Source organism: Ovis canadensis, chromosome 1, assembly GCF_042477335.2.
Source record: "Ovis canadensis isolate MfBH-ARS-UI-01 breed Bighorn chromosome 1, ARS-UI_OviCan_v2, whole genome shotgun sequence".
NCBI lineage: Eukaryota > Metazoa > Chordata > Mammalia > Artiodactyla > Bovidae > Ovis > Ovis canadensis.
This window is the reverse complement of record NC_091245.1, coordinates 86789440-86812258: the sequence shown is the minus strand read 5'-3', so window position 1 is coordinate 86812258 and position 22819 is coordinate 86789440. Positions and strand designations below refer to the sequence as shown.

General features: G+C 43.1%; 1 protein-coding gene across 1 annotated transcript in view; it reads left to right on the top strand.

Moving 5' to 3' along the window:
* AKNAD1 (AKNA domain containing 1) overlaps positions 1–19195 on the top strand; it is a 47007-nt gene extending 27812 nt beyond the window's left edge. The window contains exons 7-14 of the mRNA XM_069580339.1: positions 4446–4517; positions 4622–4707; positions 10227–10324; positions 13417–13539; positions 13670–13774; positions 16178–16259; positions 17491–17590; positions 18286–19195. Of these exons, the coding sequence (XP_069436440.1) occupies positions 4446–4517; positions 4622–4707; positions 10227–10324; positions 13417–13539; positions 13670–13774; positions 16178–16259; positions 17491–17590; positions 18286–18417 (798 nt within the window). The 3' untranslated portion in view covers positions 18418–19195. The remainder of the gene's footprint in view (positions 1–4445; positions 4518–4621; positions 4708–10226; positions 10325–13416; positions 13540–13669; positions 13775–16177; positions 16260–17490; positions 17591–18285) is intronic.
* Positions 19196–22819: the final 3624 nt, after the last annotated feature.

Sequence of the window (22819 nt, the reverse complement as noted above, 5' to 3'; positions counted from 1 at the left end):
TCACCTACTGTCAAGATGCTTACATTTCTGTGAGGAACACATACAATGAACAGATAAAATTAACATGGAACTACAGAATGTTAAAAGTGTTATGCAAGTGCCAGTAATAACGCATTTTTATGACTCTGAAGTCAGACTGTCTGGGTTCAAATCCAGGCTCTGTCACTGCTCAGCTTTGTGACCTTAAAAAGTTATGTAACCTCTCTGAGCCTGTTTCCTCCTGTGTAAAGCGAGGCTAATTATACCTGTCTAAGCTTCCAACTCCTCTTCAGCAAAAAGACTTTGCAAACTGTTAAGGTGTGAACCAGTAGAACTATTATGTTTGCTATAATTTTGTCATTATCATTTTAGATCCAGGGGGTTTTTAATCCCAGTATTTCTAGTGTGTTTATAATGAAATATCTCAAAGTTGGTCCCAAGACTAGCAGCATTGGCTTCACCTGGCAGCTTCTTAGAAATTTTAATGATATAATGAGGATATTTAAATGAGTTAATATATATACTTAAAACAGGACCTGACTCATAGTAACTATATTACCTGGGGGTAGCTACCTTGGTCATGATGGGATGTGACCAAAAGTAACTCACTGGGGGAGGTTAGGGTCAGAGGTGAGGTGTGAATTGAGTACTGGGGGATGAGAAGGAGGCAGCTAGGTGAGGAGTCTGGGGAAAGGGACTCCAGGCAGGAGATGACAATGCCTTAAGGACACAGAACTGAGTTGAGTCCATTCCTATGGGACTGCAGCCCTAAGGGCAAGTCCTCTCGCGGCTCCCCAGTTATTCAAGGACCACTCCCGCTGTTCTGCAGGGCTCCCAGGCTCGTGTGCGTGAGAGGGGACAGGAGGCCCCCTCTTCTGAGGAGCTGGCCTCACAGCCCTAGCAAAGAGTGCAGCAACGGGCTCCTCCTGAGGGTTCAAGAGGGAGAAGTGGACCGTGGGTTCCACGGGAGCCTGGCTGCCCGGGTTGGGGGAACCCTCTGCACAAAGGTGTCTGGGGCAGGGAGGGTGAGAAAAAGGCAAGTGGTCACTTGACATCCCCACCACACTCTACCTCAGGCTACTCCTTCCCACCATCCCCGGAGTATTGAAATTAAATTCTCAAGGACTTCACCAGACTAAACAAAAGCCGAATATTCCCCCAAAGTGGGGCTCAAGAACTGACTCTAAAATTCAAACTGCCTTTTTAAAAAAAAACAACAAAATACCCAACAAAACAAACTAACCAGAGCAAATGGCCATGAGGTTGTCTTCTGCTCCAGGGTAGCGTCTAGGAGCCCCGTCCTGGCTCCGTTCAGCTCATTGCCTTGGCATTTTTACCCACCCAGTATGGCTGCCTGTGACTCTGAAATTAGCATAATTAAGATCACTTAGCTCTTGTTCTAATGGGTGTCCCGGATGTTAGTGCTGGTGAGAGCTGCCCACATGGCTAACCCTCCCCACTCTCTGAGCATGCAGGAGAAAACTTCTTGAGGCACCTGTTCTAGATCAGGGCTTGTCTCCAACTGCAGTGTGTCGAGGACTCACCTGCAGGTCTTACTGCACTGCTGGCTTTGATTCAGTAGGTCTGGGGTGAGCCTACAATTCTGCATTTCTAACAAGCTCCCAGCTGATGCCAATGCTGTTGGTTTGGGGACCACATTTTGAGATAATTCCATTATAAAGGAATTGGAAATACCGGGATTAAAAACTCCTGGGCCTAAAATAATAATGACAAAGTTATAATAAGCTGTAGACAATAATAATATGCTGGTTCAGAACTTTGCTGCTTGCAAAGACTTCTTGAAGAAAAAAGCTAAGGTGAAGAGACTTGTCCAGCACAAATGACGGGGGGGACACTGGATCCCAGGTCTCCCAACTCAGGTAGAGGGCACCCCTCTACATTCTTCTAATATAGTGAAAGTGGAAGTGTTAGTCGCTCAGTTGTGTCCGACTCTTTGAGACTCCATGGACTGTAGCCCACCAGGCTCCTCTGTCCACGGATTCTCCAGGCAAGAATACTGGAGTGGGTTGCCATGCTCTCCTCCAGGAGATCTTCCCAACCCAGGATTGAATCCAGGTCTCCTGCATTGCAGGCAGACTCTTTACCATCTGAGTTACTAGGGAAATGTGAAGTGCAGGGGTACCCCCTGTAGGCCTATGAGTGATAAAAGAAAACACAGAGGGACAGTGAAGTAAAAAAAAAAAGCCTCATTATTTTTAAAATTATAACTATACAGGTTCATAGCAAAAAAAAAAATCAGAAAACAGAGAAAAGTATAAAAAGGAACATTTCTCTGGGAGAAAAACTATTGCCAATGTTTTAGCATATATCTGTCTGGTCTTTTTTCTCTGATACACATGCTTTTTGCAAAAGTGGAGTCATACATGTATTGTTTTGGAATATACTTTTTTCATTTAACATTATATCGGGGGCCTCTCAACTGTGATTGAATAAACCTACAGCTGCATTTTTAAGCACTGCTTTGTATTTCATTGTATGGGTAGACCCTGACTTATTAAACCAATCTCTTATTGATGGACATTCAATTGTTTGCGGTTCTTTGATAGGATAAACACTGCTTCAGTAAAATCATTTAACATGGAAACATTTGGCCAAAGTTGATTAGTTCCTTTGGACAAAAATCTAGGATTGCAGATGATGGTTCACAAGGTACACAGCGAAAATTTGATAAACTGGCCTTTAGCAAAGTAGTGGCCGCGGCAGTGCCTGGGAATGGAGGTGCCTTCAGCCTGAGCCAAACCAGGGCATCTGCTTTTTCTTTCCAACCTTCACTAAAGTGATGTGAAAATTGATATTGTGCTAATCTGTGCTTCTTTGACTAAAATTTACCCATTTTTGTATGTTTCTTGGCCATTTCTACCACCTCTTTGACAGTATCAACATTTCAACTAATGTTTGCGAAACCACAGTCAATATTTTAAGAAAGGTGGACAACCTAGAAAACACTAAGAGCAAACAGTGCTCACTATTGAGATCTTTATCATACAAAGGGCTTTGACACAGGTACAAAAGAGCCATAGATGTGTGGTTAATGACAGAAGTATATGGGAAGGGCTCAGATGCCAGCGAGGTCACGCACTCTATGTGACCCCGACAAGCAGCTTAAACTCTCTGAGTCTCAGATTATTCATCACTAAAACGGGGACAACCTGCCAGGATGGTGGGAAGGGATAAAGGAGACGATATGAGAGGCACCTGGCACAAGGAACGATTAACACATATTTTTGCCAATAAGAAAACACTGAAACCCTCCAAAAAATTGATGGATAAAAAAATAACTAAAAGTCACAAGTAGGGAATATGACCAATAAATAAACATGGGGAAACACTTATCTCCTTTAACAACAGACGAAATGTTAATAACACAAGGAGCCACCCCTACTTTTTAAATGAACAAGAACATTTTCAAGAGAGAATTCCTGATGCAGAGGAAGGTGTGGCCAAGCAAGCTGCCCATGTTGTTGGCAGCATCCAGTTCGTGCAGCTTTGGTGGAAAGCAATCAGGCCACATGTATCATCACATAAACACGTTCGCAACCTTTGACCCAGACACTTCCTAAGGAAGTAATTCAAAATATGGAAAAAGCTGTCTGTACAATGATGCTTCTTTCTCACCATTGTTTGTAATGGTGAGAAAAGTGTTTATCTTTTTGTTTACATAAAGGGTAAAACGATAGCAAGGGTGGTGTCAGCCCTTTCAGTTCCATAGTGTGATTTTTGGGTGTGTGTTAAACGGGGACATATAAACAATAATTTAGGCCTCTCAGTTCAGTCGCTCAGTCGTGTCCGACTCTTTGTGACCCCATGAATCGCAGCACGCCAGGCCTCCCTGTCCATCACCAACTCCTGGAGTTCACTCAGACTCACGTTCATCGAATCAGTGATGCCATCCAGCCATCTCATCCTCTGTCATCCCCTTCTCCTCCTGCCCCCAATCCCTCCCAGCATTAGAGTCTTTTCCAATGAGTTGACTCTTCGCATGAGGTGGCCAAAGTACTGGAGTTTCAGCTTTAGCATCATTCCTTCCAAAGAAATCCCAGGGCTGATCTCCTTCAGAATGGACTGGTTGGATCTCCTTGCAGTCCAAGGGACTCTCAAGAATCTTCTCCAACTCCACAGTTCAAAAGCATCAATTCTTCAGCCCTCAGCTTTCTTCTCTAGACAGTCTCTTGTTTTAATTCGCAGTTGAATACAGTGCTTTGGAAAGGCTTTTAGATTCTGCTGAACAGTGATCAGATTTAAATCAGTGAAGGATTTAAAAACCATCCTCAGTCCCTTCATCCTTTAGTGGAGTTTGGGGTAATTCGAAACCAAAGGAAAGAAAAAGGCGGGGTGGGGGTGGGGGGTGTTCTGTCATCTGTAAACTAGACTTGTAAATGTCTGGAGAAGGAAGGAAGTCAAGGCAGGGTGGAATCTTCCTTTCTGTAAGCCCTAGGCCATTACAGCAGAGAAACCCCGCCCCCACCTCCCCCAACACTCGCCCAAGCCAGAAAGCAGAGCCGAGGCGTCCTGAGATGGTGAGTCTGGCGGGGTCCGCATGCGTGCTGGGCTGTGCCGGAGCAGCTGAGGGGTGAGTCAAATCCTTGGTCGCATCCATATCTGTGTGTGTTTTGTGGTGCAGGAGGAGCCCAGCACCGCCTCGGGGAGGCAGGACCGTGCGGAGACGACCAGTGCAAGCTGTGCCTTCTGCCTCCGCGTACTTCAATGGTGAGGGTTCCCGGCTGCTAAATTCCCAGGGTGGGCGGGAGCCTGTCCTGGGATAATAACTCCAGCGAGGGTGGGCATCAACTCGCTGAACGACCAGCAGCCACGAGCCAAGTTACAGAATCACAGAATTACAGAGTTACAGAATCTCTCTCAACTGACAAATCCCTTTAGCAGTGGCCCTCAGCTGGGGAGAGCTTCAACCTTACCATGCACGCTCAGATGCATCAGTCGTGGCCGATTCTTTGTGACCCCCTGGACTGTAGCCCGCCAGGCTCCTCTGTCCATGGGATTCTCCAGGCGAGAATACTGGAGTGGGTAGCCATTTACTTTTCCAGAGAATCTTCCCAATCCAGGGATCGGACCCTCATCTCTTGCATTGGCAGGCGGATTCTTTACCACTTCATCACCTGGGAAGCCCTCAACCTTACCAGGGGAGTTGAAAATAATGCACATGCCTCAGCCCCCACCTACTGTATTAGCCTCCCCAGGGGTGGAGCCCTTGTGGGAATGTTTCTTCTAAATTTCCCCTGACTCTGATAGGTCCCTTGGTTAAGAATCACAGCTACAGCATATGGAGGGTGGTTTGGCCTGAAGGCTCCCTTTGAACCTTGCCCACCTGGGAGATTATTATACACCACTGTATACTAGCTCCCACCCTCACTACTCTCCCCTCACAATGACTGAAAAATCTTCCCTATTGGGTCTCACCTCTGTCCCCCAATCCCACCAGAAAAAAAGCCTAATCCCACCTCTCAGGGTTTACTTCTCCCCCATCCCTCAGCAAGAAATCATCCAGGTGACAAGCTGTAAACTGGGTAAAAAAGTGTAGATGTGAAATCCTAGGGAGAAACCCTTTATGAGTTTGAAACACTCTTAGGTCAACTGTTAGTCCACATGGATTCAGAATCATTTATTTGAAGCTTCTATCAATAAGCCAGACGTGCCTCCTCCAAGCTCCCGAGGTGCAGTGGACTGAGGCCAAAGCTTGACTAATTGACCTTAGAAAGGTTGAAAGTCACGGAGGGAGGGGCAGTTTAGCTACCACAATTATGTGCATGTAATGTACGCTAATAAAGGCAGATGACAAGGTCTGAAAGCCTGCAGCTTCCTGTTAGAAAGCATTCCAGCATGGGAACAGGTACTTGTCATCAGGGTTCTGTTGAGTTTCCACCCCCTAAAAAATCGCCATGTGTCATCTGGTGTGGACCATCACTCTAATAAACCAGCAGCTTTGACTCTCAGGGATAGAAGGGCCTTGAATAATGCCAACTCCCTCAGTCAACCCAGGCTCACTATTTTTATTGATTGAATTAAAATCTAGGTTTTGAGGTGTTTTGTGTTTTTAGGTTTTAGTAAATATAATATTATATATATTTAGTAAATATATATTACTCTATATATATTTAGTAATATATATTTAGTAAATATAATAAAGGGGTGGCTCAGTGGTAAAGAATCCACCTGCCAATGCAGGAGATGCAGGTTTGATTTCTGGGTTGGGAAAATCCCCTGGAGGAGGAAGTGGCAACCCACTCCAGTATTACTGCCTGGGAAATCCCATGGACAGAGGAGGCTGGTGGACTACAGTCCATGGGGTCACAAGGAGTCGGACTGTTTCTGCTGCTGCTAAGTCGCGTCAGTCGTGTCTGACTCTGTGCGAACCCATAGACGGCAGCCCAACAGGCTCCCCTGTCCCTGGGATTCTCCAGGCAAGAACACTGGAGTGGGTTGCCATTGCCTTCTCCAATGCATGAAAGTAAAAAGTGAAAGTGAAGTCGCTCAGTCATGTCTGACTCTTGGCGACCCCATGGACTGCAGCCTACCAGGCTCCTCCGTCCATGGGATTTCCCAGGCAAGAGTACTGGGTGGGGTGACATTGCCTTCTCAAAAGAGTCGGACATGACTTAGCAACTAAACAACAGTAATAAAAACAAGTATAATAAAAAATATTCTGACATTTAAAAAACATTCTGATTAAGCATTCAAGGTACTAGATATTTCTCTACCAAATTTATAGTCTAGACCTCACAGAAGCACTTAAGTACCAATACACGGACCGATGTTCCAAACTACATTTCCTCTTTTATAACAAACAAGTTAGAAGGTAAAACACAACCAAGTGTAAAATCAGATCTAACAGTAAATCTATTGCTGGCGATAGGCATGATTTATCATTTGAAATCTTGGTAAACTACACATCCTTGAGGAATTAGTTGAACAGAAGACTGTATAGACTCTTTACTCTTTTAGAAGATTAGAGTTCTCTCAGATGGGATGTATTATTTATTTAGCCTACTGATGCACATACTGTTTGAAGGATATTTTTATACGTGCAGATAAGTAACAATTATGCTACAGGTAAAATGTTTATCCCTTTATGTCTGATGCAGAATTTTGGATTCAAGAGATTTTGGATTTACATGTCAGCTACTTTGTCTTACTGAAAAAGTGTCTTCTCAAGTAGAGTTTCCCTTAGCTGTTTGGCAAGAAGATTTTAGTGCACAAAGAAGTTTCAAAGAGGCAGAAAAAGAAAGTCGTGTATTAGACTGAGCTCACTTGAGTGCAATCCAAGTTTTCCACTTTGGAGAGCAGATGTTCACATGCCCCAGAGGAGGAGGGTGGAGACAGAAAATAAGGTGTGAGAAAATATGTGACTCAGGAGGAGAGCATGTTTTTCCAAGAGGCAGGAAAGTGCCTGGCTTCTCAGCCCCGAGCCTCACAGACTCCAAGCAGGGTTGGAGTCCCCCACAGCAGGCCCAGGCACAGTTGGATGTGCCTGCATTTGCAAGCAAGGCCTGAGGCTCAAACCCCATTTCCAGGAATCAGTCTCATTCCTGACTCACTGGCAATGTCCAGGATATCTTGGGCACGGTGCCCTCCACACTAAGAATAAGCAACATTCCCTAGGGGCTTATTACAGTATCCTAGGGGCTGAGCTAGAACTTTCTTAAGAATTTTTATCAACTAAAATCCCTTGCAAGGAGTTAGAGTTTCTGTGAAGAAGGGAGACTGAAGCTACAGATGGCTGGGGGAAGTGTCCCAGTATGACTACCATAGGGTGTCTTTCTGATGCCCCCTGGTGGCCTTCCATCACTAAAATGAACACCACATGGTCTTGAAAAAGCGTTACTATGAACAAAGCTACAGGAGGTGATGGAATTCCAGCTGAGCTATTTCAAATCCTAAAAGATGATGCTGTTAAAGTGCTGCATTCAATATGCCAGCAAATTTGGAAAACTTGGCAGTGGCCACAGGACTGGAAAAGGTCAGTTTTCATTCCAATCCCAAAGAAAGGCAATGCCAAAGAATGCTCAAACCACCACACTATTGCACTCATTTCAAATGCTAACAAGGTAATGCTCAAAATTCTTCCAACTAGGTTTCAACAGTATGTGAACTGAGAACTTCCAGATGTACAGCTAGATATAGAAAAGGCAGAGGAACCAGAGATCAAATTGCCAACTTTCGCTGGATCATAGAAAAAGCAAGAGAATTCCAGAAAAAACATCTGCCTCACTGACTACGCTAAAACCTTTGACTGTGTGGATCACAACAAACTGGAAAATTCTTAAAGAGATGGAAATACCAGACCTGCCTTACCTGCCTCCTGAGAAATCTGTATGCAAGTCAAGAAGCAACAGTTAGAACTGTTGGACCTGGAACAATGGACTGGTTCCAAATTAAGAAATGAATACATCAAGGCTGTATATTGTCACCCTGCTTATTTAACTTCTATGCAGAGTACATCATGAGAAATGCCGGGCTAGATGAAGCACAAGCTGGAATCAAGATTGCTAGGAGAAATATCAATAACCTCAGATATGCAGATGATACCACCCTTATGGCAGAAAGTGAAGAGGAATTAAAGAGCCTCTTGATGAAGGTGAAAGAGGAGAGTGAAAAAGCTGGCTTAAAACTCAATATTCAGAAAACTAAGATCATGGCATCTGGTCCCATCACTTCATGGCAAATAGATGGGGAAACAATGGAAACAGTGACAGACTTTATTTTCTTGGGTTCTAAAATCACTGCAGACGGTGACCACAGCCATGAAATTAAAAGGCACTTGCTCCTTGGAAGAAAAGCTATGACCAACATAGACCACATATTAAAAAAGCAGAGACATTACTTTGCCAACAAAGATCCATCTTGTCAAAGCTGTGGTTTATCCAGTAGTCATGTATGGATGTGAGAGTTGGACTGTAAAGGTTGAGCGCCGAAGAATTAATGGTTTTGAACTGTGGTGTTGGAGAAGATTCTTGAGAGTCCCTTGGACTGCAAAGAGATCAAACCAGTCAGTCCCAAAGGAAATCAATCCTGAATATTCATTGGAAGGACTGATTCTGAAGCTGAAGCTCCAATACTTTGACTACCTGATAGGAAGAGCTAACTCATTGGAAAAGACCCTGATGCTGGGAAAGATTGAGGGCAGGAGGAGAAGGGGATGACAGAGGATGAGATGATTGGATGGCATCACTGACTCAATGGACATGAGTTTGAGCAAGCTCCAGGAGATGGTGAAAGACTGGGAAACCTGGTGTGCTGGCATGCTGCAGGCCACGGGGTCACAAGAGTTGGACACAACCAAGTGACTGAACAACAGTGGTCTCATAACCTTTAGCCCCATATTTGCCATTTAGTCACTAAGTCGTGTTCAACTCTATGTGACCCCTTGGACTGTAGCCCACCAGGCTCCTCTATCCACAGAATTTCCCAGGCAAGAATACTGGAGTGGGTTGCCGTTTCCTTCTCCACAGGACCTTCCTGACCCAGGGATTGAACTTAAGTCTCCTGCATTGTCAGGCGGATTCTTTATCACTGAGTCACCAGAGACACAGAACAAAATCCAGGACTTTTTGGATCGCTCAGTTTGTACTTTTGGATACAAACTCATGTGATCTGGTACCAACAGGTAGCATAGCTTCTTCCCCTGATAAGAACTGAATTTAAAGCATGAATATGAAGGAAACTCTAAGTTTTCTTTGTATTTGTTAACTTTGTATTTCATATTTCTAATTGTGTATGTGGATATGATGACTAGATATTATCCTCAGGAAAACGAAACAGATTTAATGTTTGGTATACATGTTCTTGGGCTTCCCTGGTGGCTCAGACAGTAAAGAATCCACTTGCAGTGCGAGAGACCTGGGTCGGGAAGATCCCCTAGAGAAGGGAATGGCTACCCATTCCAGTATTCTTGCCTGGAGAATTCTGTGAACAGAGGAGCCTGGCAGGCTATAGTCCATGGGGTTGCAAAGTGCCAGACACGACTGACCGTCTAATACACACACACATACGTGTTCTCACCAGGCCAGACTGTGCTGGGTGCACTTTCTCATCAGGAAAGCTCTCAAACAGGCAGGCAGAGGGTTGAGGGTTGGCTGTGTTGAGAATGATATAGATCCTCCATCGTTACTGGCTCTGAGCTAAGAAATTTCACATTTCACTTTTACCAATTCCTTCACTATCTCTATTAGCAGTGTACTAAACGTTTATGGAATCTTCTGCATCTTTTTTAGGGAGCAAAAAATGGAGAAAAAAGATCACAGAGGAATTGACTGTGAAAGGTTTCCTATTGCCATTCAAGACAAGATGCTGCACCCAGACTCAGTTCTCGGTAAGTTGAGGGGTCTAGGGGCGGTCGTCATGGTTCTGGTCCCTCTTTGGGTTCTGCTCACTATGGGCAGAATACCTGCTATGCTAAATAGCTTTACCTAGACTAGGGTGTTGCATGTTAATTTTTGTTTTTGCAAAATGTAAAGAATTAGTAATGAATTGATTCAAGCGAGATGTGGTCAAGCAGGGTGAAAGTGCCCGCACCTGTCTCTGCCTGGAGTCGCAGGGCTCTGTGACTCAGTCATGAGGTGGTCTCAGTTCTGTGTGGCAGCCCCCCAGCATGAACAGAATCTGCACCTGAGGAGCTCACGTACATGGGAGCTGCTGAGGACTTGTCCAGTACATTTCATAGGAGCAGAAAGAGTGGAGAGGAGACCCAGAGAGCACCAGTGTGTGGAATTCAATGATTTTTAGTCACAAGGACCTTTCTCCGAAGATAGTTTAAGCAGAAAAACAAGCGCTGGCAGGACTGCCCTGGATGAAGAAGAGGTGGGCCTGAGGCCTGCAGCTTAGGCAGCTCTGAGGGAGAAAATCAGCACCCAAGCCTAATCTACCCAGTTTATACAGGAGGAAACAGGGGCCAGAGAACTAAACAGGCTTGCTTACGTTCCCACAGTCTGATAGCCAAGAGCCTTTTCTTCAGCTCAGTATTATTCCTACTCTGCCACATGTAGCTCTATTTCTTTGTAGAAGACACATTTTCTAATAATAATAATAGGTTTCTCTGACTGAATACTTACTCTATACACCAGAACTAAGCAGAGACTTTCAAAGTGTGGTCAGAGGGTCCCTGGAGGGCTGTGAGGTCCTCTCTTTTCCCTGAAAGAACAATACTGCAACAGGTTGAGTGGAGACACACCTGTGGAAGCCAGCTGCCTTCAGTTAAGCTAGATATTCTAGGTATTTGCCAAAACACAAAACACGGCCTCTCTTCTCACTGGTCACTGATTTTTTTAATTTTCAAAATAGCTATTTTTCATAAAAAAGTGTTATTTTGTGAACATGAAATGATTATTGTTTTTAAAGTATTTTTTTTTTTAATTTCTCAATTTAAAATTCTAAAAAAAAACAACCCTTGGGACTGCTCATTCAGTCTTAGGAAAATCTAAATGATTCTACAGAGTAAAAATGACTTAAAATTTATAAATAAATACTTCTCTACTAATCCATGTTCAACCAACTGAATGTTGTATGACAGTTCTCCAGTGCAAGAAGATAGACTTTTAGTGCAGGTATGAAAAACACCACATATTATGATATATGAAAATGTTAGTCTCTCAGTGTGTCTGACCCCATTGACTGTAGCCTGTCAGGCTCCTCTGTCCATGGGATTCTCTAGGTAAGAATACTGGAGGGAGTAGCCATTCCCTTCTCCAGGACATCTTCCTGACACAGGAATCGAACCTGGGTCTCCTGCATTGTAGCATCTGAGCTACCAAAACTAGAATAAACAAAAGGTCTTTGGGGTCCTCAATTTTAAGAGTGTAAGAGGGTTCGGAAATCAAAAATTTGAGAATTGTTGACATATAGTATATTATCACTTAACTGTCATAATACCCTAAAGGGTAGGAATTATTGTCTTTATTGTATAGATAAGTAGGAATTAAGCAACTTGCCAGGGTCAAAGAGCCTGATCTATTGCTGTGTAATGATGTATCCCAAAACTTAATGGCTCAAAACAACAAACATTTTCTATCTCATTGTTTCTGTGGGCCAGGAATTTGGGAGCCATTTAGCTGAGTGGTTCAGGCTCAAGGTCTCTCATGAGGGTGCAGTCAAGATGCTGGCCAATACTACCATCATCTGAAGGCTTTACTGGGGCTAGAGAATCTGCGTCTAAGGTTGTTCTCACACGTGGCCATTGGCCAGGGGTCTCAGTTCCTCGCCAGATGGGCCAGTAGGCTGTTTGAATGTCATTATGATCTGGTAGCCTCCTTCCCCCAGGCAAGTGATCCAAGAGAAAGACTGAGATGGAAGTTTCAGTGACTCTTACAACCTAGTTTTAGAAGTTATACACCATCATTGCCACTTCATTCTATTTGTTAAAAGCAAGTCACTAAATGCAACCACAATTGAGAGAGGAATCATGTTCTATCCTTTGAGGAGCATGTTAGAGTTTGTGACATATTACCAACCATCAGTCAGTACAAAGCAGAATCAGGCTTCAAACTCAGGCCCACGTTCTTTCCCTTGTACAACACAGCCAGCCCAGGGTGTACATCTTTCTTCCTCTATTTGTAATTTCCTTGAGTTCTGAATTAGAAGGCATTCAGTGACTACTGACTGAGACTTGGGGAAGGGAAAAAACCTTCCTAGAGCTCACTCCATTTGTGATTTACACTTTGGTAGATAATGTTACAATGAGTGTAACCATGAGTGCAGCAGGGTGCAGGTATTAACAGCACTGGCAGCAGTTTTGTGCCCCAACCCCTTCTTGGCTGGAACTGCTTGGACACCCAAGTGTGACTTACCTGCTGGGGCCAGGCTCCCGTGCTCTGGCCTTACTGGAGAGTGCCACTGCCCACAGCCTGCCAAACAAGACCCAGACCTGCAGCAGATACAAACGCTCTCTACTGCTAGCCTCTCTGTGGTTCTGATGAGGGCAAAGCTATGATTCAAGTTCCCATATGGATTTATCAATGTGTTGTAGAGGAAAACCATCTTTCCAATTGCCTGGATAATAAGCTCTTGGCCACTGTAGGGTCTGAGAAGAAAATGTGGATGTATCAGGGCAAATCTTGAGAAATAATTACAAATGCAAGATGGTCTGATAATTCAATGGGCCAAATTCTCACAGATCCTTCCTTTCAGAAGACCTTTACTAAACACATACATATGTGCTGGGCAAATCTTGAGACTTTCCTATCAGAACTGTTACTTATCAAAACATCTCTCAGTTGTCATAAGGGGGCGAGGTGTCCCAAATATCACCCCTAGGCTGGCAACCTGTGTGATTAATTTCCCCCTGGGAAAACTGAACACTCTGGGGCTAATGCATACTTTGCATGATCAGAGCTCTACTGTCCAAAGCACATTTTAGGATTATAATAATAAAAACCTCACACTTCCTTTGCATAACTTGGGCTTTTTCAGGTTCTGATACAGGATACAGCTGCTGTTCTGCATCTCGGATTGGACTGCAGAGTAGTAAGTGTGAGAACTGTGGCACTAAGATTCATAACTCCCAGAGAGTCTGCAGTAAAGAACCACCTAAAGGTGAAAGCAACTGGGCCAGCTCAGGAAAAAAAAACAAAAAAAAAACAGGCTGTATCTGGTTCTCTGTCCGTAAGTGAGCACAACGGTTGTTTGCAGGCAATGAGTTGCATTTTTAATCTTTTCTTTTCAGAATTTCATTATAGATACAATACCCCAGGACAGAATTTCTTTAATCATACGGAAAGAAGTGCCTTTGCTCGGCTCCGCTATTTAAATGAAAATAATTCTTCACCTAGTAAGTATATCTCCTGCATGATCCCATCTTTGTAAACAACCTGGACTCCCTCCGTGGGAGACACATATCACACTGGCCACTGTTACCCTATGCTGAGCACCTGCTGAGTCTGCTGCCCGGGCTCCAGCACTCATCTGACACTTCCATATCCAGCCTGACACCGGGATGGCAAGGGGCTGGGCTGCTAGATATGCAGTCCTAACAATAAAGGACTTTGAAAGTTACCAAGTGCTATACCAGTGTAATCTGGCAACAAGTCATAAATATTTGATGAACAAATGACTAACTGCCACTATTATTGTTATTATTCAGAAGGGGAAAAAGCTTTAAATATATCCCCAGTAATTGGAGAAGGAAATGGCAACCCACTCCAGTGTTCTTGCCTGGAGAATCCCAGGGACAGGGGAGCCTGGTGGGCTGCCGTCTATGGGGTCGCACAGAGTCGGACACAACTGAAGCGACTTAGCAGCAGCAGCAGCAGCAGTAAAAGTCAGTATGTAAAGAAATAGACTATTTTTACACTCCTTAAATATCATGTTGCTAATTTCAGTGCAAAATTTTGCTGTCTTTGGAAATATCTAAAATCCCACAAACATTTATTTATAAAGATGAATAAGACAATGGCAACTTCTCAAGGAGTTTACAACCTGTTGAAAAATAGGAACTCATACCCTAATTAGTTCACAGCAAGATGTTGGTTAAGTGCTAAGAGAACGGAGGGAACACAAAGTGAAGAGGGCACACTCTTGTCTTGCTTCTGAACAACAACCGGGTCTGGTTCTCTGACATCCTTTCCTCATGGGTGAGTTCATACCTTCAAAGCTCTTTCTCTCCATTGCTGGGGACAGGGCGCCAGAGAGAATGTTTCTGACCTTTCACAGTTGCAATGCCCAAGACTAAAGAATTGTGTTTACCAAACTCAGCTGTGTCTCCCCTACCCACGCCCAGCTGCCCAGTCCTCCAACTGGATGTGTTGTGTCGAGGTGTCTTAGGAACACTTCTGTCCCCAAGACTCCACAGAAGCAACAGGCACATTTCTTTACTATCTCCTTGGTTTTGGGGTCAACAGTACATGAGACTTCTCTTCTAACATATGAATGAGGAAAGCAATTGAGTCGTTTGAAAAGTGATGTTGAAATGCCATTAGTAAATGTACAGTGTCCAAGAGGGTAGAAGTCTCAGGGAGGCGTCTTTTGTTCAGTGTTTAAGAGACCCTCCAGAATGGACAGGAAATGGAGCAGGCTGTTGCAGGAGGTCGTGAGTTCCACTTGCAGACTGAGATACACGGTACTTTGTCAGGATGTTGTAAATCTATAGATTGAATGGGAATGGGACCCTTTCCAACTCTCAGTTTCTATGTTTCAAATAAAGAATGAGATGACCAAGGAATTAAGACTGAGATCATCAGTACCACTGTTTGTCACGACAAATAAGTCAGGGTGCAGTGTGACTAAATTTGGACTTTCTGGCTCCTGCCTTGCCTTCCATGTCTGAGGGACAATCCCCCCTCTCCCCTTGTCAAGTGGGACCCTCCTGAGAGGGAGTGAAGCCAAGATACTAGAGACCGGTGGATATGGCAGGAAACCAAAGGAGAAAGAGGGGAAGACAGAGAAGAGAGAAGGAAAGGCAAGAGAAGTGGGGAAAGGGAGCCTCAGCGACAGAGAAGACATATTTGTTGCCCACTGTGCTTCCCGGGTGGCTTAGTGGAAAGGAATCCACCTGCCAGTGCAGGAGACACTGGAGACATGGGTTAGATCTCTGGATCGGGAAAATCCCTTGAAGTAGGAAGTGGCAACCCACTCCAGTGTTCTTGCCTGGAAAATTCCATGGACAGGGTAGCCCGGTGGGCTGCAGTCCAAGGGGTTGCAAAGAGCTGGACGCAACTGAGCACACACATACTTTGCCTCTCTTCCCTTCCCTGGAGCTCTTCGTGTCTTCCATGGTGACTTTCCCACATTTATCTTATCTGTTTAGTCTCTGTTTTCTAGGATTGTCTTAGTAACGTAATGTTTTAGTTTCTGATTCCTAGAATCCTTGCTCCTAAAGTAGAGAGGACTTTAGAAATCCATTTGGTCCAAGCGCTTGGAAAGTATTATCCCTCCATTTGCCAAATGAAGAAGCTGAACCCATACACATGCCCAGGTCACCCAGCTAGCACCAAAGGAACTTAGACTCCTGGTTTCTTGTCTGCTAATAAAACTCCTTTTAAATGTTGAATTTCTTTTCTTGAATTCAGAATACTCAATGGCTACTTTCCATGTTCCCTAGGTTTATTTCCTTATTAAAACTTTATGAAATATTTCACTTATACAGAAAAATTCAGGAAAGGATAGCCATATACCCACCATTGGATTTGGGGATCATTTTTGTGCTCTGAATCTGACCACAGCTAACTTTTTTCAGCTCATTCAAAACCAAAATGGATCTGTTTCCAGAGAGCAAATCCAAAACCCTCTAATGATGGATGTGAACCCATACCAAGAAAGTAAGTATGATTAACAAAATGACTGCCCATTTGGTGTATGCAGTGTGCTCAGTGCATTATTGTCTGTCCATGATCACCTACAGCAGTGGTCCCCAACCTTTTTGACTTCAGTTTTGTGCAAGACAGTTTTTCCATGGGGGTTTTGGGATGATTCAAGCATATTACACTTATTGTGCACTTTATTTCTATTATTATTACATCAGTGCCACCTCAGATTATCAGGCATTAGATCCCAGAGGTTGGAGCCCCCTGACCTAGATCTTAAGTAGTAGTCAGGATTCAAACCTACATCTGGCTAATATTTCAATCATTCAGTTATTCTTTCAACAAATATTTGAGTGTCAGTAGCAGGACATTGTGCTTGTCCTGAGGACACAGTGACAAAGTCAACTACTGTCTCCGCCCTTACTGTTTTGGTAGAGGAAAAGGGGGCATAGAGTACTATTACCTAATATGGGGGTTTGGAGAAGCTGAGCTCCAAAGAGTAAGTATGAATGAGTCAGCAAGGATGGAAGAGCACGAGCAAATACATGCCAGTCTGAGAGAGCCTCCTGGTATGGAAAAGCCCTTGGCAAGTTCAGGAGCGGTGTGGCAGGAGCCTAAAAGAGGGCGAGGCAGTGGGGCAGGACAGGTGAGGGAAGGCTGGTTGGGGCTTGTGGGCTGAGGGAAGGATTTCAGGTTCTCAGTTTTAATGGGTAGCCAATGAGATTTTGTTTTTTTTAACCGGAGTTTTTTTTAAAGCTTCCTAGTGTTTGAAAAGATCACCCTAACTACTAAGGGAGAGGGAATGGATTAGAGGAGTCAAGGACTGGAGCACAGAAGCCAAGTAAGAGACCAGTACAGTAAGCCAGGTGGGATGATGGCCGCTTAGCTAAGGGTGGTAGAAAAGGAAAGAGAGAAGACTAGTATTTAAGAGCTATTTAGGAGGCAGAGTTGACAGTGTAGCAGCGAGTTCAGGCTGTGCAGTCACAGTCATTCAGGGTGAACCCTAATATGCACTGCCACGGTGCAGCGCAGTGTGTATGAATACAGCCACTGGCTAGTTCTTGGGTTTGCATCTTAGATGGCACAACTCCTCGCCCCCAACACACACCCACACACCCACACCCATTACTGAAACACACACACCCATTACTGAACCACACACACACACACCCACACCCATTACTGAACCACAGAGTTGAAGAGGGTGCTTTACACAAGTATTAATGTGCTTTTGCCTTTCTTACAGGTCAGACCTTGCTACACACTCACCCCATTCCCACTCCTGCAGGATTTCTGAAAACACATCCTCCAGCAACTTTAGCAGTAACAAAGAAACGGAATCTGAGGTGAGGACCTTGCAGCTTGTGAGTCTGGTCTTCCTAACCACAAAACTGATGGCTTTTAAATTATTACAGTGTGACAGCATCAAAAAATGTTCTGCTGAAACAAATTGTGCTCAGCACCAACATGAAGACACACAGCCTGAGCAGTCGCATGGTTTGTATTATTCCTAAACTGGTTCCAAGGGAAATTTCCTGGAGAAAGTGTTTTGTGGGTGGTGCCTCAGCTACAGGATTTCCCAGTGTGCCGTTCACAAGTTTGTTCCAGCGACACTAGGGTTAGAGCGGCCAGCAGTTTCCCATTTTCAATCCGGTCACTTTCAATGTCGCCACAAGCATGCGCTGCGTGCCCCTCAGTGGCTATGGGCCCTAAATCCCCTTCAATGCCCCTCATGTTTTTCTTCCTTCTCACAGATCTCTTTTTCCACAGCAGGGAAACAGCCCAGCAGGTTGCTGACCTCATCCTCTGATTCATGCTCATCAGTCACGTGTTTATCTTTTTTTCTGTCCCTTTCTCTACAAAATATATTCCATCTCACACTGGTTTCCTAGGAAACTAACTCTCAAAGACAGAAATAGACTGGGTGGAAAACAGAATACTCCAAAAATTCCACTTTGCAATGTTTAATAATGAGATAACCCAATTACCAGGAGCAGTAGTAAATTTCTGTAACCAGAATGTGTGGACTTTCCCTCTGTAGATTTTAAACTCGTCTTTGGATCATGCCCTAAGGACAGCAACCATTTTGAAACAAACTACTGATCAAATGATTAGAACTATTGCAGAAGATCTTGCCAAAGTACAAAGATGGAGGAAAAAGCTGAAATACTAGTTTGTCTCAAGGCAACCAAGGATTAAAAAAAAATGCAGAGAAAACTTGGTCTTCCCTCCAAAGGTATTCTACTTATTATACAACTTATGAAGATGACTTTCTAGAGAAAACACCAAAATTGGAAAAAATGGGGGACACAATTTAAAAAAAATGGACCTGATTCTTAAAAATCAAAGTCAACACATATTTGTTTAAAAATAAATGTTACTAACTCATAATGAAAGAAATGAAAACAGTAAAATATACTTTTACCTGTCAGTATGGCAAAAACTAAAGTTTGGAAAACCCAGGCTGTGTCAGGGAAGATGGGGGAGATGAGTGCTCTCATACACTGCTGATAGAAGTACATATTAGTGCAACTGTGTTGAAAGACAACTCGATTAATTGCTACCAAATTCTACAAATTCTGGGCAGCAATTCCACTACTAGGATTTTGCTTTATAAGTCACTCAAACTATATGTCACATAATGTGTATGAGGATGGCCACTGATGGGAAGCGCTCACAAATGGAACACATCTAATACCCTCTATGATGATTCAAAAACAATGTCAGTCAGGACTTCCCTGGTCATCCAGTGGCTAAGACTCTGAGCTCCCAAAAGAGGGGGCCTGGGTTCGATCCCTGGTCAGGGAATTTGATCCCACATGCCTCAATTGAAAGATTCCTGCATGCTGTACTAAAGATCCTGCAAGCTGCAAGGAAGATCAAAGATCCCACATGTGGTGGTGAAGACTTGGAGCAGCCAAATAAATAAAGGTGAAATTTAATTTCAAAAATGACAATCATACAGTTAATACTCTGCAGCCACTGAAAAGAATGAGGTATATAATCTGTAAGATAGTGAAGAAAAGCAAGCTAAGAAATATGTGTGACTTCACTTGTTTTTCAAAGGGCATATACATTTTCTAGAAAGATACACAAAAATATTCAGTGGGCTTCTAGGAAATTCAACCAGAAGCCTCAAGACAGGCTCTTTACTTTTCATTTACTTTCAGTACTTAATGAAATTCTTATGATTGTTTTATATATTATTTACTTAGAGATCTCCTGAAGTCAGAAATATGGAAAAATAAGTCATGGATTAATGAAATTTACCTAGGCCACAACTGCATGCAGGGATTAAGTCCTGATTTGCTGCTTTTAAGGACTGATGTTCAACCTCCTTAATGACAAGAGTAGCAGTTTACTGGCTCTTTCCCTCTTTCCTGGGACTGAGTGAGTGAGTGAGTGAATGAAGTCACTCAGTCTTGTCCGACTTTTTGCGACCCCATGGACTGTACTACTTAAACTTTTGGGGATTCAACCCTCTTTGAGAATGTGATGAAAAGTTAGGGAGCCTCCCTGCCCCATGCTCCTCTAAAAGTGGTATGAACATGCATGATTTTGCACACAGTTTTTAAAAGTTCGTGGAGACCTGAAGCAAATCCATGGCATCCAAGTTAGAAGGGACTGCCATAAATGAATGTCCCTTACCCCACAGATTAACCTTTATAGAAACTTACTATTGTATTTATTTAAAAATATGGCCCATACCTGCCTTATTAAACCATATTCCAAGTGTAATTTATATTTCCTTGAGGAGTGAGTATCATTATAATCTCTGAATCATCTAATATAAGAAACAGAAATTGGGCCATGTCCTTAAGGAATTCTGGAAGAGAGCTAGACTCTGATTTACAAGAATAATTTTATATTTACTGACTCAATAGTTTTTGGCTGTCTCCTCTCTCATGACACTTCTTTGATAGATCTAATTCTGCTGCAAAATAAGCCAGAAGAACAAGCTTCTAAAGTAAAAGTAATTGTATCTAGGACTTCCCTGGCAGTCCAGTGGTTAAGACTCTTCCAATTCAGGGGGCACAGGTTCAATTCCTGGTCAGGGAACTACGATCCTGCATTTTGGGTGGTGCAGCCAAAAAATTAAAAAAAACACAAAACAAGTAATTGTGTATCTAATGCTGAGTCCAGGGACTCAGCAGCATGAGTGGGACTCTTGGTAGGTGTTTACTGTCTGAGTTAACTATTAGATTTTACAAATGAAAATTCATCTTTAATCTTAGTGAATTATTTAAAATAGACCAAATTCATACTAAATAGAAATATATATTTATATTTAATAACCAAAATGTTGTTTTGGTAGTAGAACTTTTACTGTGGGAGGAAAACATTTCTTGTTCCTTTGATTTTAAAAGAAATCCACCTGCATCCTGAAGGGACTCACAAAGGGTACAAATACCTATGGCAGAACTGAGTTATGGAAGCATCCCAAGTTACCAAACACACCACCAGGATCTGGCCCGCTTGGATTTAGCTCAAATTTAAGAATTTTTGTGAACTGCTATTTTTATTAAATTTTTGTGAATATGACTGAATAATATGAATCCACTACACTTTACAAACCAAGTACACCTCAACAGGAAGCAAAAATGTGCTTCACAGATTGTGAGTCAATCATTTCAGTTAGGAGCAACAACAAAAATGTTTTTCAGGGTCTTTGTACCAGAATCTGCACAAAATCCACAAATCTGGGTGGGGAATCAGTTTATAATTTATGTGTAATGACCTCTTAGATCTTTAAATTCAGTAAGAAATTAAGTCTAAAATGTATAGGAAATGTGGGCCTAAAGGATCTCTTATCAGAGTGACCACTCTGATAAGTGACACAGTGACCACTGAGGTCTGAAGTGGCTGAATGGACCAGCATTTGCTGCCATCACACTCTTAGTTCCATTTGTCACAGGGCACTGGATTAGTATGGATCTGTTCCATACACACACTGATCCTGGACAGATAGCTAGCAAGGCATATGAAGATCTCAGATAAAATGCAGACACCAAAAAATTAGCCTTCTCACTGGCAGTGTCCCGTTCTCATGCTCAACATTCAAAGAAAGCTGTTTATTAGACTGCTGGTTGCCAAGGGAGAGGGGGTTGGAGGAGGGACAGAGTGTTGGGCTCGGCAGATATAAGCTTTTATATAAAGCATGGATGAACAACAAAGTCCTACTGTATAGCACAGAGAACAATATTCACTATCCAAAAGAAGTGTACATGTATGTACAATTGGATCATTTTGCTGTACAACAGCAGTTAACACATTGTAAATCAACTATACTTCAATTAAAAACAGACACAAAGAAAAGTTTGTTAATGTCAAAACTTTCCTCTCCACATATACATGTCATCCAGGTTAAATTATATTAACTTTTTGTACCTTAGCTTTCCTAAGCTTTAAAATGGAGATGATAATAGTGCCTGTTTTCAAAGGATTAAATGAGAAGATTAAATGATGTAATCTGCTAAGTCATCTCAGTCGTGTCTGACTCTGTGCGACCCCATAGACGGCAGCCCACCAGGCTCCCCCGTCCCTGGGATTCTCCAGGCAAGAACAATGGAGTGGGTTGCCATTTCCTTTTCCAATGCATGAAAGTGAAAAGGGAAAGTGAAGTCGCTCAGTCGTGTCTGACCCTCAGCGACCCCATGGACTGCAGCCTACCAGGCTCCTCTGTCCATGGGATTTTCCAGGCAAGAGTACTGGAGGGGGATGCCGTTGCCTTAAAACAGTGCCTCACATAAAGCATTTGCACATTATTTTATTAGCATTACTTAGAAAAATAGCAAGTTCTGAAATATGTCAAAACAGTAACTATCCTATATATAAAAAAAGTCTGTCTGAAAAACATGATAGAAGATCCAACTTACGTGGAACCATGAAAAATACTATGGCGATATGCAATACCTGTATAAAGAAATAATGATTCTTAAGGTCCTATTTTCCCTGAATTAACCTATAAGTTTACTATGAAGGTGAAGGTGAAGTCGCTCAGTCGTGTCTGACTCTTTGCGACCCCGTGGACTGGAGCCTACCAGGCTCCTCCGTCCATGGGATTCTCCAGGTAAGAATACTGGAGTGGGTTGCCATTTCCTTCTCCAGGGAATCTTCCCGACCGAGGGATCAAACCCAGGTCTCCCACATTGGAGGCAGATGCTTTAACCTCTGAGCCACCAGGCCTAATGAAAATATCAAAATAACTTTTGGTATTAACAAAATGATGCTAAAGTTCACTTTTTAAAAATGAAATACCCAGAGATTTTCTGAAAAAAAAAAAAAAATGGTAATTCTGGTATGGGTGGAATAGAGATTATGTCCACCTGTTAACACAACATGAATTAAAATAGGGAGGCACTTCCCTGGTGGCCCACTGATAAGACTCCACACTCCCAAGGCAGGCAGGAGCTCAGGTCTGATCCCTGGTTGGGAAACTATATCCCACATGCCCCAACTAAGAGTTCGTATGCTCCAACCAAAACTCCCCCATGCAGCACAAAGATCAAAGATCCTGTGTGCCACAACTAAGACCCAGCACAGCCAAATAAAATAATAATCATTAATAAATTAGA